Here is a 19,596-nt window from a genome sequence, read left to right on the forward strand (position 1 = left end):
ATCATAATTCTACCTTTTTTTCTTAATTAACTTTGTTGATACAGGTCAATTTAAGGATTTCCGTATTATTTCTGACTTGGGGTAAACTAATGTGACAAAATGAGACTGACATAAGAGACTAAGAATACATCTGGCTATGAGATGCCATGAGACCATCCAGCGAAACTAATTCTAGCCACGTTGCCAGTCTCAACATAACACAAGTCGAAAGCAGAGCTCACCTTTCCTCCCCTCCCTCTGGAAATCCACATGGCACCATTCACCATCATTGACCTTCTTGTTGCTGGCCTTCAGCTTTGTTTTCCCCGAGCCCATATCGATCAGCAGGTACAAATACCCGTCCAGGAGCTCCATGGCGAAGTAATCGGTCTTCAGCTCCCTGCCGGGCTTCTGCTCTTTGGGACTCTGAGGGCGCCCGTGGCTGAACAGCAGGAGGCCGCTGGGCTCCGTGGTGCGGAAGTCAAAGGAGATGGAGCCCGTCTTCTTGGTGTTCCACTTGGGCAGGGTGATGTAAGACTCGGGGGTCTCGAAGGTGACGGGGTCGAGGGCGGCCACATCCTCGCAGCGGAACACCAGGTCGCCGTTGATGGTGATTTTAGAGTCGCGCTCGATGGCCAACCGCGACAGCTCGAGCTTGAAGTCGTTGTTCTTGTACACCACCTAGAAAGCACAGAGGAGAGCGAGGTTAGAATTCTGCATAAGACAGTGGTGGGTAATGTGATTGCGGATACAAATATAGCACATAGAATAGGATTATTTTTTATTCTCTATAGCCTAAAAACAAAACACAGCTGCGACACCGGAGAACATCCACATCCACAATATTGGAAGCCTGTGGATGCATCGGAATTGCCTGAAGTGTCAGATATACTGGAAGCTAAGAAAGCTTGGAAATGAGGAATCAAACCATGAATGAAACACACAACTTTCTCCTGAGCAGCAGAGTGAACCCATAGCATCAACACAACATACCACTGAAGCCCCATTTTTCACTCTCCAACCTGCGCTCCCCCTTACAAGAAATTTAGGTCAGACGAGTCGACGAGGGCTCGGTTTTACTGATGTTCCAACGATTTGGTGAGGAAATCCTTCGTGCTTTGAAAAATTCAAACACTGAGCAACCACTCGGGGGGCCACCGAGTCGCCCCCGGGCGCGCTTTCATTGATTTTACTGATGTCTGCAAGTGTTTGGGTTTGCGTGGGCGCGTCGTGCTCTGATCAGTGCTGTAGAAACTCCAAACTCTTGGTCAAATCCACGAAATGCACAAACTGTTTGTTGTGTTACGAAATAAAAAAAACGCAGCTCAGAAACATCAGTGCATAATGATTGGACGGGGGGAAAAAAAGAAAAATTAAATGCTTTCAGGGGATTTCCACACTCGGGGAGAGGAGAATGTAGCCTACAGCCTTAATGCAAATGGCTCTGACAGCGTTTGATGAAACGCAGCTCTATTGTTTCAACTCTTTTAGTGTGTGTCTATTCTGCACTGTGTGCATTCATAATGGATTAAGTGCTAAAGGCAAATTATCCTTGTCTTTCATAATTTCAGTTTTGCCTTTATTTGTTGAACACTCTGTAGACAGCAGCGTTCGGAGGAGCCGTCCTCAAGGTAATAGTGTGAAGCAGCTGAGGTCTCTGCCCTTGTTTATGTGTGCGTTTTCTCTCCTGACTGTAGCGCTCTTCACGCTCTCTCACACACCCACACATATGTTTTGACAGGTAACGTCAAAAAGCCACCCTCCTCTATCTCCACCTTTGTTCGTTTTTATTTTTTTTTCTCTGTGCCTGTTGCAGGTACAAGGTTAAGGAGATTGTTCTGTTATTGTAGTCCAAGTCTAAGCAGATGTTTTTATGTTGAACTTTCATTTGTGTGAAGACATCGAGGAGCAACCTGTGATCTAAGGCTCACATATTAATAAAATCATGGGACACATCAATGGTTTGCCTTTTAGCCTTTTATCTCCAAAATGTAAAACAACATTGCTGCATTTCAAACCACTGGTATGATATAATGTCTGTGGTGTATACATGTTTCATTTCACTTCTAAAATAAAATATTCACCCATTCATGCACATTCATAGAGATCCAGCCAGGATCAAATCAATGGTGGACTCACTGAACCTCCTGATCCACAGCCAGTCAACAGTCGTATTGACAACAACATTACATACAACTCCTTTCACTCTAGTTGCACTAACGTTATCTAGTCTGACTCTGAACCATTTTAGCAGCAGTGTGGATAATGGTGCTATTAGCCTATAGCATTAATTTCTAAAAAAAAAAAAAAAAATATGTAATTACTTTCTCGCAAAACTAAATCTGTCACTTAAGTAGTAGAAAGACAAGGCTTTTCCAGTGTTGTGAAATGCAAAAATTACTGCATATTTCCTAAAAAATCGTGGGGGGCATAAAGATAATTTAAGAGCATTGCTAACTTCACATCAAGCTAGCCAACTGTGTTTAGCATAACACAGACGGGAGAAGCCTCTTGTAACTCCGTCCACGGTCACTTGCCTGCTGCTGGATTTTTAAGTCAGGCTGCTCCGGTCCAAGCTCCTTTATCATTCTTTTTCCCTCCAGCAAACGCCTTGTGAAAGGATTATTTCGTAAAGAAACAACCGAATTTTATTTTGCTGCCGCCATTATCCCCTGTCTTGTCGTTGTTGTCCGTCTGCTCCGTGTGCACGCGGGCACGTCTGTCGCTGATTGAGTGACAGGTGCGCCTCTGCCAGGGGTGTGGCTTTGATTGACAGGTATCATGAATCAATCAGATTGGATGAAAAATGACCCAAACGCGCTGATTGGCAGAGAGCTGCGCCCGGAGGAGAATCTTTCAGTAGGCTAATCAATTAGAGACCAGCATGAAGTCACATGGAAGCCAAAAGTGGAGTGAGTAGCCTATCTTTGACTAAACCCCTCAGTTTTGGACCTAGAACATACACACTCATTTGGCCAGCGCCCCTCGCTATTGAAATGTAGCCTATAAAACAACCCCAAATGAACCCAATATGGAATGGAATTGGCTTAAACATTTAAAAGTAAGTAAAACCCATTGTATGAATGAATACTGAACAGATCAGTGGTAACTTTTTATTCTAATTTATGTTTACATGTCTATAGCCTACTTTTTTTCTACACATGGTAACATCCTATGTATAGCCTCCTACAGTATGATATATCCACTATTGATTGCTTTCTCGCCGGCTTCGTTAAAAACAAAATGAATGCACATGCACAATGCAAAAAATAATAAATGACTTACAGTATTTTATTATTTATTTATTATTATCTTATTTATATTAGTATTTCATTAGAGAAGCTTTTTTTTAACTGTGTAGCGGTAGCCTATATCAGAGCCATTGGAGCCCCCAGTGGCCATCAGCAGTATTGCATTTAAAGTCAAATCTGCATTGGCTTTACATTTTAGCACTGTAAAGTATGTCTGTTATGTCTTTTTTTTTTTTTTACTTGACACACAGTTCACCTATGTAACCAGGTGAGTAACCTGACATCTTTCTTTCCTCCATCTTGGTTCTTAAAGAAACCATACGTATCTTCATTGTATCAGCAACCTGCTGTTAAGCCCAAGTAGGAAGAGGAAGACCTGATGCTGAATTATTATCTGTGTATCAAGTCGTCATTTGTTTTTGTTTGCACTGGCTTGTCTCCGCTGTTCCGCCACTGAAGGGCTCATCTTGTGCAGTGTGGTTCACTCTATTGGTTTTTGACTATCTAATTTCACCAGACTGCTGCTGTCATTCCTCATTGTCTTCACAGTGTCTCTTTCCAACGCCCTCCAGTCTTACCAGTTATTTCACATGTATCCACACTCTCTCCCTCGCTATCTCTCCCTCTCCCCTTTGTCTCTCTCATCCTCTGTCAAACATCACACCTACGCACAGGCACAGAATGAAACACAAGAACACAGATATGCCAGGTTATTCTTGAACTTAAGCCTCCTTTGGTTATCTCCTCCATTGGTCACGCTGCCACATGTACTGTACACCTCATAATGTCGTCATTAGCAGAGATTAGTCCTGGTAATTAGCCATGATAGCGCTAAAACTGGCAGTTAATAAGGCGTGAGTTCGCCTGGATTAAGGTGTTAGAAAAAAGAGGAGTAGGTGAAAGAGGGAAAAGGCAGAGGGAGGAAGGAGAAGATTTATTTTTATTTTATTTATTTTTGTTTACCCATCCATGCTCGGCTTCTCCAAAAAAACGAGCAGCACAGTGTTGGGATTTCTTTAGAGGAGGATCATAGTACAGCGAGCAGAGGAAGGATGAGGCAACTCTGCAAACACTCTCAGGTCAGTGTGGCTGTTTTATACCAACCAACCAAGTCTAAGCTAGTGTTGGGTCAACAGTTTGTGCTAACTCACACAATTTATCTCAACAATTAACATGATTAATTACATGTGTTTTCCCTGCAAACGGTGCAGCCAATGAGAACCCTTTAAAGGTCCAGGTCCATGATATCTAGCATTCAGATTCTAGATTGCAGCGCTCACTCCATGACTGGGATAACTGGGAGTATTTCAGGAGCATGGAGCGATGAGGTGAAGATCTAAACCATTTTGCCATATGTCTGCTGTTTCCTCCTCCTTCTTCTTCTTGGTTTATTTATGAACGCGAAACGTGCTCTCTGGCTGGCTGGATTTTCTGTTCGGGCTAACCCGTACAAACATGGTGGCGCAATATGGTGACAAAAGAAAGACCCTTGCTATATACACTTATACAAATATGGGTAGTATATTCAGATTTTGCCAATAAACCTAAAGACTGTGAACCTGAGAATGGTAATTCTTCATGCACATTTTCCGACTATTTTACCTTAGTATAAGAGAACAGTTTTGACGGATTGAAGTTATCCCAGAGGTGGTACTCTCCTAAGAGAAGTGTGCAACATTTTCCCTCACACACCAACTATGAGCCTGTAGCTAGCCATTGTAAGAAGCAGCAGTGTAGCCTATTCTATGTAGGGTCGTCATGGCAGAGAAAGTGAGGCTAACATCTACATTTTAGCACACAAATGCTGGAGCCAATGCCAGCGTACGTAAATCTAGTGCGGGGTACCCTTACAGAAAAAAACAAATTAACTTCACATGTAAAAACTTTTGCACATGGGAATCATGTGGTTTTGGCCCAATTTTATGTGAATCACATGTGAATTCCCATGTAAACTCATTTCCACATGTGTTACCAATAAGAGTACATGTGTCAAACATGTTATCACATGTGGAAAATGGGTTCACATGGGAATTCACATGTGATTCACATACAATTGGGCCAAAACCACATGTGCAAATAACATGATTCCCGTGTGCAAAAGCACATGTGAAGTTCATGTGGTTTTTCTGTAAGGGATACACACTGGAGAGGTCGGCAGTCTTCTACAGGGCTGACATCTTTTGAGATGACAACACACACACTCCCACAGTCACACTTAGAGCAATTTAGAGTTACCAATCAGCCTAGTGCATGTCTGTGGACTGTGGGAAGAACCCACACAGGCAATGGTAGAACATGCTAACTCCTTTCTGTGTGAACCTTCTAATTGAGAGTGCTAACCACCGTACCACTCTGCCACCTACAAGAAACAGCCAAATATCAAAGTATTAAAAAGAATCTATACACTAGTTCTCATTGGCTTTTCATTTTTGAAACTGCATGAGGTTTTCTATACAGCTTTACCCTCACTACTTGATAGTCATCTAAAGGGTCAGCAGAGGATATACCTAAATGTAAAACACAAACTGTTGTTTAGGTTCTAAGGGGCTGTTGGCTGGATTTCCCTCGAGCAGGACACTGATTGACCTGTAATTACATCAAGACCAACAATACCTGCAACTAGTGTAACAACGTCTTTTAGCATAGGAGCTCCAAACTAGGGGATTTTCCTGACATTTGGTTTATTTGTTTGAATTTGTTGATTTGGAGGATTTGGAACATCGCAGGGACAACAGCTGATAATCACACCAGCTTTTCAATAGGTCATCGATGTCAGTGACTAATTTATGAGGGATTTTGTACAATCCAACATGTCAACAACAACTAAGCAGTCCGAATTTAGCTCGCTGTAACATCAGCGATGTTTGGCAAAGACCTACATGTGATGCAGAATTTGTTCAAAAGTTCAGATGGCAGCTGGTACATGTAGGACAAATTTTAACGAGCTTTGTTTTAGGTTTGATTCAGGCAGCTGTCCTTGTTTGTTGTAGTGTATGTCTCCAAATCCTGGCCATTGTGAAGCAAAGACATGATTAGGCTGCGAGAGTCAGTCCTTAGGTGTAGTCAAGCCACCTTTTCACAGTCATTTAAATCCTCCAGTGTGTTTCCAACTGACAGAATACAAATAGAAGGAGACAAGAGGCCAGAGACCACAGAAGGCAAATAAGAGAATGCACAAGAAGGTGGGGGAATACAAGGGAGAGGTGTGAACAGCTCGAGAAGGAGGAGAATATGGCGATGAACGACAGGGATGGAGGGATGCATCATAGGGCTTAAGTGTACGAGGCATGCAGGGCCCTTCCTGAGAAGTGTATCAGATACTTACTAAGCAAAAGACCTGGGAATGTGCTGACTCAGCATCTACACCATATGCCTTTCTTCCTGATCTTCAAATCCCTGAGGCTGTCTGGCTTAATACAGACGTTTTGTAGTAGGTCCTCCTCACTATCGGGAGGGCAGGTCTCAGCAGCTTATCTGTCGAGCCAAACTGCCCACCGCTGAGGCGCCTGCTGCCTTTGTCCACTAATAAACAGACCACAGTCAAAACTTTAACAATCAAACGAAGAGTTACCAGTGTTAACTCCTCACTTCTGATATTCATAGACCTGGGTGTAGCAGAACCACAGGGTCTTTTTTGAGTTCAGTGGTCTTTCTAAAAAAAATCAAGCCGCATGGGGCCCTGACACAGATTGTGACTTTTGTTTTCTCACTGTTTCTAATGGCATCGCTAACGCTAGGCCAAAGCCTTCCTCTGGGGTGACTCCATTGATTTGTGTTGTCATTGAGAAACTCAGCAAAATCCCAAACCCTGCAGGTATAAGCAGAACACAAACAAACAGCTTCTTTCCTATTCTTGGGGATGTGGATGTTTGATGAGTCCATATACTGTGTAAAGGCTCTTTCACACCATGGACGTGACAAATAAATGACACGAAATTGGGAAATATTCGGCAGCGAAAGTTTCGCATCAAAACCAGTCAACCGGCGGCGACGCAGATATGTGACAATTATAAATTAAAGTTTCACTTCGCATTGGGTGGTTCTTCACCTCCACGAATCTGTTTAACACAGCTACTCGTTAATTATCCCTCATGTATTCAACACCTGCTGTGCCACTGTCGTCTTACCAACTATATCCGACACAGCAGCTCACTGTCTGATTACTGTCTGATCAACATCTGATCAATATCTGATCACTGTCCTTCATTTTGTTGTCTTCGTAAAGTCAAACAAGACAAGGTGGTGAGCAGGCCCGGCTCTAGCCATTTTGGTGCCCTAGGCGAGATTACTCCCAGGCGCCCCCCCCCCCCCCCCCCCCCCCCAACAATGATCAATAATGATTATAATGATAACGTAGCAGTGTATCTGTATGTCCCCTCTGACCCCGAGATACACAACTTGCACAACAATCAGTTAAATGTCATTAAGTAAATCCTGGGTAAAGACATGAAAAAAATCTGTCTACAGTCATGAGAATAACCTGTTGTGATGCTTGAAATGGGTATACGAAAGTCTTAGCTTCACAAAAGCAATGGAATATACTGTATGAATAAAAGCTAATAGATACGATAGATTTTTGAGCATAAATGTTATCTGTCATTCTATTTTCACCAAATGTCTCAAATGTAAAATAAAAGAAGCTAAATATTGACTTAACATTACATTTCAAACTTCATGAGATGTGTGTAGCCCTAAATGAGAAATTAGCGTTTTTTTCTCCAAACAAAATATCAACTAAACAGACAAAAAACACAACATTTACAATATTTAACCTATATAATGTACCCTATATATGTCACTGTGGTGCTGTTTAAGAGGTAAAAAAAAAATGGTTTGAGAGCTCAGCAGGTCTGGAGCTGGAGCTGTGGCCCTGCTGTCTAAGCAGGCTGAAGTCTCAACTCTCTCTTCTTTTTTCAATATCTTCCTCATCAAATGAGTCAGAACTTTCAGCCTCTGAAGCACCTTCATCCTCCTCACTGTTTCTCTCTCTCTCCTAACGATTCTGCGGGTTGGAAGCGCTTCACAGCTGTTCTTTTGATTGACAGGTCGTCAAGGGCGGTGTAAAATGACCGAAATATAAACAAAAACATATCGAGACGGTCGCGCAAACGAGCCGGCATTTGTGCCGACTTTGAGGATTAATGCAACCAAGTATCCACACATATAATTAAAAATGTGGCGTTTCTAACAAGAAAACGGCTTGAAAGCATTCCCAGTGCAGACAGGTACCTCTGCTGTGTGTGTGACTGCGGGGAGAACGGAGGGCAGTACCAATAGGCATGTGGGGGAGAGAGGGGGGGGGGCGACTTAGTAAGTAATGTTGTAACATATTATATTATTACTTTTTAATAGGTATTGCTTTGCATTTAAATTAACGTGGGGTTATTTTTTGTATTAAGAAATAATAGTACCTAAAAATAGTGAAAGTCACACTTTTTTTTCTTTCCCATTTGTGGCGCTGGCGCCCCCTGGATGGACGGCGCCCTTAGCATTTGCCTATACGGCCTATGCCACGGGCCGGCCCTGGTGGTGAGTATTGACTGTATATAAAAAGAGATGGTGAGAAGGTGGTTAGAGCAAAGATACTCTATTCCTTAAACCATCTTTGACAACACATTGTTGTCATGGTGTTGTGACGTACCCCCTTTTCACGCTACATGATTGGTTGATGTGTTTATTCGCCGGACAAAAGCTCCGAAAAATCAACCTCGCTGCGGAAAAAAAATTATGTTGCATTTTCGCTGCGTAACATTCGTGGTCGGTGTGAAAGGACTTTTAATGAAAACTATTGATGCGCAAATTATTCGCATGAAAACTACGTCCCTGGTGTGAAAGGGCCTTAAGTCTGCTTTTGCACACAACAATCCACCAATCAATTATAATTTAAGAGACATGTTACATATTGATTGACTAACTAAATAATCATTTGTGATGTACTTTCACCACCACGTATTATATTGATGTACCACATATGTTGCCTTGGTGATGTTGAGGAAACAATAGCAGCATCCTTAAAGTCTAAAATGACTGCTGGAATGACGTTGATGGGGAAAGCATGAGGGTGAAGGGTGAAAAATTCCTCGTGCAACAAAAGATGAGACTTGGAGGAAGTTGCAGACAAAAAGATGGAGCATCAATATGAAGTTGGGAGAGCAGGAGGGGGGAGAGAGAGAGTGAGGGCAAGGAGGAGGGCGAGCGCATTCATCCAGTGCATGGAATCAGTCGAAGAAATCAATTTTTAATTTGGCCGTCAGGATAGCAAAGCTGGCGTACCAACAGCTCTACCATGGACTTAATTACAGCAAAAACTGCCCCCTAGAAAGGAAAGATGAGAGAGGTGGGATGAGCGAGGAAGACAAGCAGGAGGGGGAGAGAGAGAGAGAGAGAGAGACAGAGAGGGAGGAGTGTGAACAGGGCACTAGCAAGGTCACTGTCTGGAGGAGAAGATGGGGAAAGCAGAGGTGGAGAGACGGTGACGTGCAGAAGTAGAGACCCTGATTTCACACCACGCTACTCTGAGAAGGAGCACATATACATCATACGGTGTATGATCATAGCATGTGGGTTACTTTGACAGACACACACACACATAGCAAATAATAATAATAATAATAATAGAAAAAAAAAACTTCATAAGGCTTCAGTGCCCCTTTTGGTGTCTTTTTACTCTCCTTCTGCTGTGCTCGTCCTTTGGATTTTTGCTGCCTGGAGGGTCTTGGCCAAGCGTATCAAAGGCGATTGACCACGGTGGCGGCATGAAAGCTTTGCCCCGGACCATAACACCACTGATAATCCAAGCTGTGCCACTGAACTAGCACAGGATGAAACAGACCACTGTCTACCCCCACCAACCACTCCGCTTCCCTCTTTACTTTCAGCTGCTACGCCGCTCTACCTGGTGCTCTCAGTTACTGCCGTTGCAGGTTTTCTCAGCGCCTTTACCTCACTGGCTCAGTTCAGCTGATGTATTCATTAGAGCCTGACCGCAGCTGAACAGTTGAGTCCATGATACTCAAACACCGGGGAAAACATCCTCTAAGCACAAGCTTTGAGCAAGCTAAGACATACAGACTGAAGGCTCATGAAATTAATCACTGGTTCCTTCATAACACCCAAGAAACATCCCAAAACATGCACTTCTTTATATTCTAGAATTAACATTGTGTAATATGGGAATTCTCCCTTTCTACAGTATATAAATAACAATAAGAGGAGAGTACATCATGCTGTCAGCGAACCATTTCTGTCTATTTGAGGAAAATAAAATCGCACAAGTCTGTACTTGACAACACAACCTTTTTGAGACATGTTTTGAAGTGCTGACCCACACCCAGGCTGCTAAATGAAAAATGAAAGCCCTTGGCAGAAGGTCAAACATGAATCCTGGTGTGTGATGTTTACAGTGCACCGCTTCTTTTCTGGATGTTGTCTGGGAACCCGTTCCCTTCTCTCTCCACCATATCTGACCTTTACCTCAAAACTCACACTTTATTTCCCCCCTCCCAACTCACTCCCCTTTTCTTTTGTCTGTAATGTGCAATCCATCCATGTCCAAAATCCACCTATGCAGCACATATACTCTTGCTTTAGCTACTTACTGGTAGATCATTCAGTTTATCCAACAGAGCCCCATATAGTCGACTTTCTCACCATCTGCTACCATTTTTTCATTTCCACTTTTTGTTTCTCTTCCTCACATCACCTCTATTTGTGGTTCTTTACACTTGTCATTGTCTGTTTTCCTACCGTGCACCACCGCCCCTCCCCCCCTTCCCTTTCGTTGAGCTCGGTCTGTACGTTGTCTGTAAATCCAGCCTCGTCTCGATGAGAGAGAGGATAGTTAAACGCCTTGGGAACTTTAAGACCCACTGGGGATCCTTCCGATAGCAACCCAAATAATGAAAATGTAATTCTACAGGCATAATTAAGTTAGAGATAGGGCGATTACTGTGCAATCCATTAAAAGTGATGGCAAAAGTAATTACTTATTCAATCAGCATGGTTTTATGAGGAAATGTGATGGCACCATGTTGCGTCGCCTCTATACAAGTCATTACATTTACAAGGGCATAATACGTTAAGCTGTGATTGGTCCTCTTGACAGCTTGTTAAGCCATGAATTAAAGGCATGGCGGAAATAAAAGTCTTTTTTTTTTTCAAAGTTGAAGAAATAAAATTTTATAAGCCAACTGCCCTCTGCATATCCATCCATGACTGATGTATAGCTGTATATTAGTGGTGTGCATTATGTAAATCTATACGATTTCCTGCCGCCCCACTGTGGAGTTAGCAACGCCTGCATGTGTTTTCTCAAGAGGCGGAAAATAAAGACAGAAGCCAGATTTAGGATACTGTACGTCTGACACCTCCTACTCTCACATATGGGAGCTCTATCCACACAGACTGATGATTCTCAAGTGGCTGTGTCAAATGTGTTTTGTGTGTGATTTTGTGTGATGATGACGCTAAACCACAGTGTAACATATTGTATGTTTGATAATTTTGATGAAGTTTTTAGTCACAAACTATGAGAATCCAAACTTTTTTTAGTCTCATGTCAATAATATAGTGAATTCTACCTCCAATCATCCAAGGAACATTACAATCTCTTCATATCTGACCTTCATACACACAGAGACCATCATACAGTGCATGCTTTTGTTCTCTCAAGATTACATTTCTGGAATGGTCTCTAAACTGGCATGAATCATAAAATCATTGATGGATTTCCAACAGTGCAAACTGCAGCAGCCAGATGCTCACAATAACTAAGAACAGAGGTCATATTGCTCTCCTCTTAAGGTTTCTACATCAGTCTGCTACAGGACCAATAACATTTTTCTTTTGACTTCTAAAGCACTTGTGGCCTCGGACTATATCTCTGAATTAATTGCTCACCAGGCAGGAAGTTTGTTCCTATGACAAGATGTAAGACCAAAAGAGTCAAAGCTTTCGCTGTGAGTCCACCATCACTCTGAAACAACTTCCATGATGAACTTTGTGTTTTCTTTAAGATTGCTGTTAAAAATACATTTCTTTCAGACAGTTTTTGAATTTTTTTTTTCCATGTTTGCTGTTTTTTTATCCTTGCGAATCTCCGATTTTAATGAGTGTGCTAAAAATACATTTTAATACTGTAATATTAGACAACTGAATCAAACTAGTTACTTACATCTTTCAGGCAGCCCATGAAGTTGTTGCTGACTGGTGATCCAGGCAGGTCGGCGGTGTTGGGGCTTCCTCCGATGTAGAAGAAGTCATCAGAGCCCAACATGGTGTAATCCTCCTGGGTGTAACCAGTGGTGGTCAATATACCATCTACTGAGATGGTCACCTGGCATAGGCGTGGCCCAAAAGAGACAGATGAAAGAGAACAGACGGAGGGAGGAGAAAATAGAGCAGATAGACAGAAATAGAGAATGACGAGAGAGGAGAGAAATTAGAAGAATGAGGAGGAAAAACAGGGAAGAAAGTGGATTAAACATCAGTGGTAGGTGGCGCTGTCCCCATGAACTGGTATCGCTTGGTTGTTTGGTTGGTTGCTTTTGGTGTGGGTCAGACTGGGGGCTTTCACTCTAGAGTGCAGTTGCTAATGGAAAACCAAGGGAACAGGCTAATCACTGGTGTAGGTGTAGTAGCACTACATCTCTACCATACCATTCCAAAACTCTGACAACCAGCTAAACTAAATGCTCTGAATCAAATGCTACTTTAAGTCAAGTTCAAAACACGACTGTCAAAATGTCTATCTTCCCTGGAAGTGGCATCATTTCTCTGCAGAATCCCTCTGCTGAACCAGGCTTCATTCAAGGAACTACCAGTAAAAGAATAACCCCCCTTTCAATATTTAATTGCCTCAAGTCTTGTCTTTTTGTGCAAGGTTACACATTCTGTTGCTGCACGTTTGATCGCTAACAGAGCAGCGCCGGGTGGAATCAAACACACAGCCGCAAGCTGATGGTATGAGATAACCCCCCCTCCATGCACACACACACGCACACACACACACCACCCCATCCCCCCAAAAATAGATAAATAGATGCACAAACCATACATTTTTTAGGCTCCCCCAAGCTTTTTTGTGAGAAAACCTGGCTCAATTGATATTCCTCAATTACCTTGTATTACTGGAATATAACTGACTATCTTGATCAAAGGAGTTCAACCCTACATTACAGCAGCTAGTGTGGAGTCTTGTACTGATGTAACACTCAACCTTACGAGATCAGGTGAAGCAAGTGTTATAAATGTTAAACCAGGGTTCACCTTGTCAGTTTTAAAGAACACCTGAGGAGCGGATAAAATGAAACATGAGATACATCCAGAAAGTTAAAATGCATCTGAAATGGTGCTGAGGATTTGCTCCACTCAGGTTCTCCAGGAGTCGTCACAAATGCAATCTTGCCTTTTTACTTTACTGTTTAACTGCTGCAGCTGATGAAAGTGCTAATGAGTATAATTTGGCTGTTTGCTATTACATCCTGGCCGCATTTGCAAAAAAAGTGCCACTGCTTTGCTGCTACACTACAAACATCCTGCAAAAATGATGCTGTTTGATAGGGTGAGACTTCTGCAGTTAGTGACCAATTTATTGTCTAATTATACTAATAGAGCTGGCCTGAGCCAGAAGAGAAGCACTTGTGTCTCTGGTTCAACATCTGCTATTCTGCATAAATGTATCCAGCACAAACACAGCACTGCATGGAGCCACAGCCATCTGCTTTCCATTACCTTTGCACACTCAAAAGTGATGCTAGAACACACAAGCTTCATTTCATCTGAGGGCTGCCTTTACATTTCGGTTGTTTACAATGATTTTTTTTTTATATGGTAGCAATTCAATGCATATTGGACCTCGAGTGACTACTTAAGTGAAGCTATGACAAGCATACGTATCAGAGACCTTAGCAACTGCACTCAAAAGATCAGTGCCCCCAGCTGAGTGCTTGTCTTCTCTTTTCCTAGGCTGTTTTTTTTTTTTTTCTTTTTTCCGTACTTCCCTTCTTAACAGGGCAACCCATTTTTATGTCTGCTGTTGCTACGTGGTGAGGAAGAGGTATGATATCGATGTATCGAGCATGAAGAATCTGCGGTCGTAAATCTCGGGTGGGATTTTCGTCAAGGCCACTTCTTTATTGATCCCACAGCGACAGGAGAGACATTAGAAAAAGGGTGGGTAGGGATCTCACGACATAAGCCCTTAAAACCAAGATCCTATGGAGTTGGGCCAAAGCCTTCTACCTTCTCTTGAGGTAAGGAAGTAGGGGTAGAGGTATATAGCCTGTGAAGCTTGTGGAATTAAATTGCTGACGAAAGCTCTGAAGAACACCAACATACAGTATTTTATGGCCACGTTCGGCTCTGTTTTGGAGGGTTGCTGATGGTACATCTTTGAGGCTAAGTGTGCTCACTGGGGGCAATGGGGGATTAGCATTGGCTAGCTGCCAGACACCTATAAAGTTCCCAACTAAAAAGGGGAGATCAGAGATTAGCAACACATTTGTCCTGTCTTTCTCTCTCGTGCTCTCTCCATCAACCCCCCGATTCCACCACTTAAAAGGTTCATCAAAGCTTTTAGCGCATGCAGCGTTTGAAACAAAGTACCCATGGCCAACACAGTAATAAAAACCCCACAGAGACAATATGTCAAAGCACATGCATTATTAGTCCTAAAAATGAACAAAAGCAAAACAAAGTGTTTCCTCTGAGGTAACTAATTATTCACAAGAGTTAGCTAGTCCCTGCTTCAACCAGACTGCACAACCATCTCATTGTGAAACATTGCAAGCACTTGCATCACCGGCCGGCGGAGGGGGAGGATGAAAAAAATCACAGGTCGATTGAACTACCCTGGTTCTCCAAGCCTTGAGGCCATATAACCTGGAGGAAAGTAGCATACACTCCCATTTCAAAACTAGGCTCAACAAAATTGTCTCTTGTTCAAATAAATCCCAACAATATTAAGATTAGACCAGAGATATGTTGGCCGCTTGTTGTTCCTGAGATCCCGGTCAATCTGATTGAAGCAAAGACGCAGCGCACAGCAAATCACTGACAACTTAATATCACTGTAAAACAATGTTTCACTTGTAAATCTGCAGAGGTGAAGCTCAACCATTAGCTCCCTCATCTATACATAATTAAAACTTCAATCCAGACAACTATTTTAGCTCAATACCAGAGACAATCTCCATCCAGACTATCACACCTGAAAAGCCAACAACATGAGCAATTATGTACACTGAGCATCAGTATATACTATTATCTATGTTGTTGTGGAAGCTGATAAAACCCAATCAGAGGATCTAGTTGTCTTGACTTTTGTCTGTCCAGACTTAAGAGCAACCTTGCGGCTATAAAACAGGTTCAGCAGTGTTTCCAAAGGTCTCTGTTTATACTGCTCAAAAATGGCAAAGTAAAAGTAGTACGGACAGGAGGCCGAAATATAGCAAGACTGGTGGGTTTCAAAATGAACATGTAGTGGTAAGGATTTGGCCCAAATGTTCAAGTCACAAAATGAAACACCACAAACATGTGCGTCCCCTTGGTTGTTCCAGTATTCAAATAACAGATGGGACAGAACAAACACAGTGCTGAGTGAGGACATCCAGAAGAGAAAGGGTTAATGACCATCGCTCCAATTCCCTATTACTTGATGTATTTCTTCATCAGCATGAAATGATTGTTCAGCTCATTGTTTATCTGTTTGATTTCCTGTGTGGGACAAACATATTCATGGTCCTGAGATGTGAATATGAGCTGAAAATAATTCTATGTATTTGTGTGATCACAGTTTCCTTCTTGAAATAAAGCCTAGTGTGACAATCTAAGAAAAGAACCTACTGAAAACAAAAACTAGAACAGCTTAGTAACACTTTTCTAACATCCTTCTCTATTTTTTATTTTATTTTGTATCCTCAGTGTACAAAAATAAAAACTCAAGTCTAAGAATCTGGACCTCTTCCCCTTTTTATTTGTACTGGAAACAAGCAGCTAAAACACCAACTAAAAAAAAAGAAATAGGACAACACATGTAACACACGGAGTCGTCTCCAAAGCCCTCGCTGCTTCTGTTGGATCCCTTGATTTTTTCCCAGCTGCTCTTCAAATAGTTCTTTAGCCTGGTACACACAGAAACCAAACAGACCTGGCTGAACTCTGTGTCCCAGATAACACAGAAAACACAGAGCCGAGCTGTGTACAGCTGAATCCACTGTGAAAGGATTGACACAGCTCTGAAGTTCAAACCTCGATAAGCGTTCCATTTAACCCGTTCACATGCTGCTGTACTGGCCTCCTCGCAGCCCTGTGGCGCAGGAATGATTTCCTTTATGTTTTTAACCTCCATCCTATTCAATCAATTTTTTCACTTGTGCACTTGCTCCTCATAAACACATAGAATGACCTACTGGAATAACAAGGCGTTTACGATGGGCCCCCACATGCAGTGCATGGTGAACTGCATCTGTTCTCTGCCAGTCCTGCTCGGCTGAGCATGTCACTGGCTCATCGACCATATCTGACTCCATGACTGCAGGGTGCTGCTTTACTCAGACTACATTCACATAGCTACATTTTACTATTAAAATGCATCTCTTTTACTATGTTTTCTCCTGGTCCTCACACTGTTTTCTCCTGGTCCTCACACTGTTTTCTCTTGGTCCTCACACTGTTTTCCTCTGGTCCTCACACTGTTTTCTCCTGGTCCTTATATTGTTTTCTCCTGGTTCACAGACTGTTTTCTACTGGTCCTCACACTGTTTTTCCCTGGTCCTCACACTGTTTTCTCCTGGTCCTCACACTGTTTTCTCCTGGTCCTCACACTGTTTTGTTTTTCCCTGGTCCTCACACTGTTTTCTCCTGGTCTTCCCATTGTTTTACCTTGGTCCTTACACTGTTCTGTTTTCTCCAGGTCCATTGACCCAGTTTAGTTTTAAAACCTCAGCCTTGTGTTGTCTTCTGCTTGTGTAAAACCAGAGACCTTTGGAAACAATGACATATAAAACTATGTAGTTTCTTGAATGTATCATACCAGCCTAAATACAAGTGGTGAAAATGACATCAACACATTACAAGCAATACTGACCTTGATGCAACTACCGTGCAGTTAAATTCTGCATTCCACCTTACCACTTTACTGTTCCTTATTCATAGTATTTTGTGCAACTATTTAACTTCAGAATCTCAACATTGTTGATATCAAGCAGAAAAGGATTATGTGAGCCAGTAGGGTTCCTCCTCAACACTTTTTTGTGTCGGCTGGAAAGCATTGAGCTGAACCTGCTGTTTCCAGGTGTGGTAGTATTGAACAGATCATTTTCTGATATGGAGTTAAAAGATCTGTCTGAACGATGAGTGGTATTAGTGTGGATGTAGCCTGAGGGCCTCATAAAGTAGATCCCCCTCTCATGGGGTTGAGCTGAGTCTGGTGAGTCCTTAAATTGCACATAAAATGTCTTATTGAGTGTGGTGAAGACAACAACACTACACTTTAAAACATGGGGCTAACCCACTCCACAACAGTAAGGGGATACACTGTTATCATTGATATCCGGGTAGCAACTTATGAGCTGAAGGGAGAATGAAGAACTTTTACATTTTTAGGTATTTTAAACCACAACCTGTCAAGCCTTCAACACGTATAATGGAAAATATGTGTGTGACTCACTCTTTCTGTCTTGCACTTGTTCCATTCAGGAGTGCAGATCATATTCTACCTTAAATCTCCAAAGGCAGTCGTGATTCTCGGCATCCCATCTAACTGTGTCTCTCCTCTGTCAGCAGTTTCTAAGTCTTATAGCACATTCTGACAATCCGCCAGTTCCTTCATATATGAACATCATGATCCATGCGGCGAGGTGGCATCGAGCTTACCTTTGAAATGTATCACTTACCCTTTGTCGGCATTACATCAAATTACTGTCACAGATCTTTTTCGCAGGGAGAAATGATGTGTTACAGAGTGGGTTTGATACAAAACATTACAAAGTTAAGAGGCTCACACATAATACATGTCATAGTCAACTGCACACGCTTCCTCCCCATCAGTTCAGGTCAAAGCCACAACCCACAGGGAGGAAGGATGCTCAAGAGAGAAAGGGAAAGAAAGGATTCTTATCCAGCGGTGGACTTCGATAGGTGTCTGGCAGCTTTTCAGAATTTATTGTCGAGGGAGAATTGAGTCGTTCTACGATAAACCATGAACCTTTGAGCTGAGCTACTTGCCTTGGTTAGTAAAGACTGAGAATGGAGGGGAGGTTGGGGAGTTTGGGGCGTTTTGTTGTGGGGGAGAGAGAGAGGGGGGAAGTTCTTTAGCTCTGTGCCGAAAAGAGTTAAAAAGGGGGTTGGAGGGTGAACGAAATCGGTTAGTACTTTTGTAAGTAAGGGAAAGTCAGACACAAAAATGGTTGTTAGTACAGTTACAACAAAGGTTTGATTCAAACAGTAGATTAGTAACACTGTTTTAGTAAATTTAGTCGAAGTGGGAAGAGCAGGTGAGGATTCTTTAAAAGTCCTCTGCAATTTGATTGCTTCAAACCAGATCCAGATTTGGACTTAATGTGTTATTTCATGTGACAAGGGTTTGTTTTGGTTAAGAAGAAACAAAATGAATCCATCCAAGCTAACAGGGTGACACACAAGCCATGCACTTAAATGGAAAGTGTTGTCAGAAAGAGTGGGGTATGGAAGGAGGGGGTGGAATTCCATTAGACACAACACAAACAGACCAACTATTAAAAACAAAAACAAAAAGGGGGAAAAGATATAAAAGAAGGAACAATTTGCCAAGATGCAGCAAAGTGGGGGGGGTAGTGGGGAGGTAGATTTAATTGCAGGGCACAACAACACCAGACAAATGGGAAAAGGAAGACAACGTTCAATGTTTTGTTTTTGTTTCTGGACAAGAATGCAACAGAAAAAAAACCCATCGAGACACGTGTACAACAGACTGACACGTGCTGGGCTAGAGCAGCATTGACACCCTGTGAGGATGCTGATGAGAGGACATTCTAGCCAATAGAGACATGCAAACAGGGTGCAGGAGTACGACCACTGGATACTGTAAGTTTGATGGGGGTGGGGGTGGGGGGGGGGGGGGGGGTGAGAGGGAGAGGATGGGACTGATGTCACCAATCACGGATGAAATCAACGGAAATGAGAGGGTTTTTTAAAGAATAGGGAAAATTGAGAGGGGAGAGAAGACGTCTGTGTCATGGTGAATAGAGCAATTATGAACACAATGGTGGGACATATTGTATCATAACTACCCCTGTCCTCCATAATGTTGGACCCATACAAAAACTGTACTCAGTCCAGATTCCTGTCCTCATTATGCCTCTACTAGTATTTCTGATGTTGGCTCATA

At 42.4% G+C, this 19,596-nt stretch overlaps 1 protein-coding gene across 1 annotated transcript in view; it reads right to left on the reverse strand.

Moving 5' to 3' along the window:
- The window catches only part of nrxn2b (neurexin 2b), a gene marked incomplete at its 3' end in the record, with an annotated part of 720,187 nt that overhangs the window by 398,837 nt on the left and 301,754 nt on the right, over positions 1–19,596 (reverse strand). The window contains exons 6-7 of the mRNA XM_083993168.1: positions 12,403–12,564; positions 222–660 (exon numbers count right to left, since the gene is read on the reverse strand). Of these exons, the coding sequence (XP_083849294.1) occupies positions 222–660; positions 12,403–12,564 (601 nt within the window). The remainder of the gene's footprint in view (positions 1–221; positions 661–12,402; positions 12,565–19,596) is intronic.

The sequence above is a fragment of the Trachurus trachurus genome (genome assembly GCF_905171665.1).
Source record: "Trachurus trachurus genome assembly, chromosome: 18".
Lineage (NCBI taxonomy): Eukaryota > Metazoa > Chordata > Actinopteri > Carangiformes > Carangidae > Trachurus > Trachurus trachurus.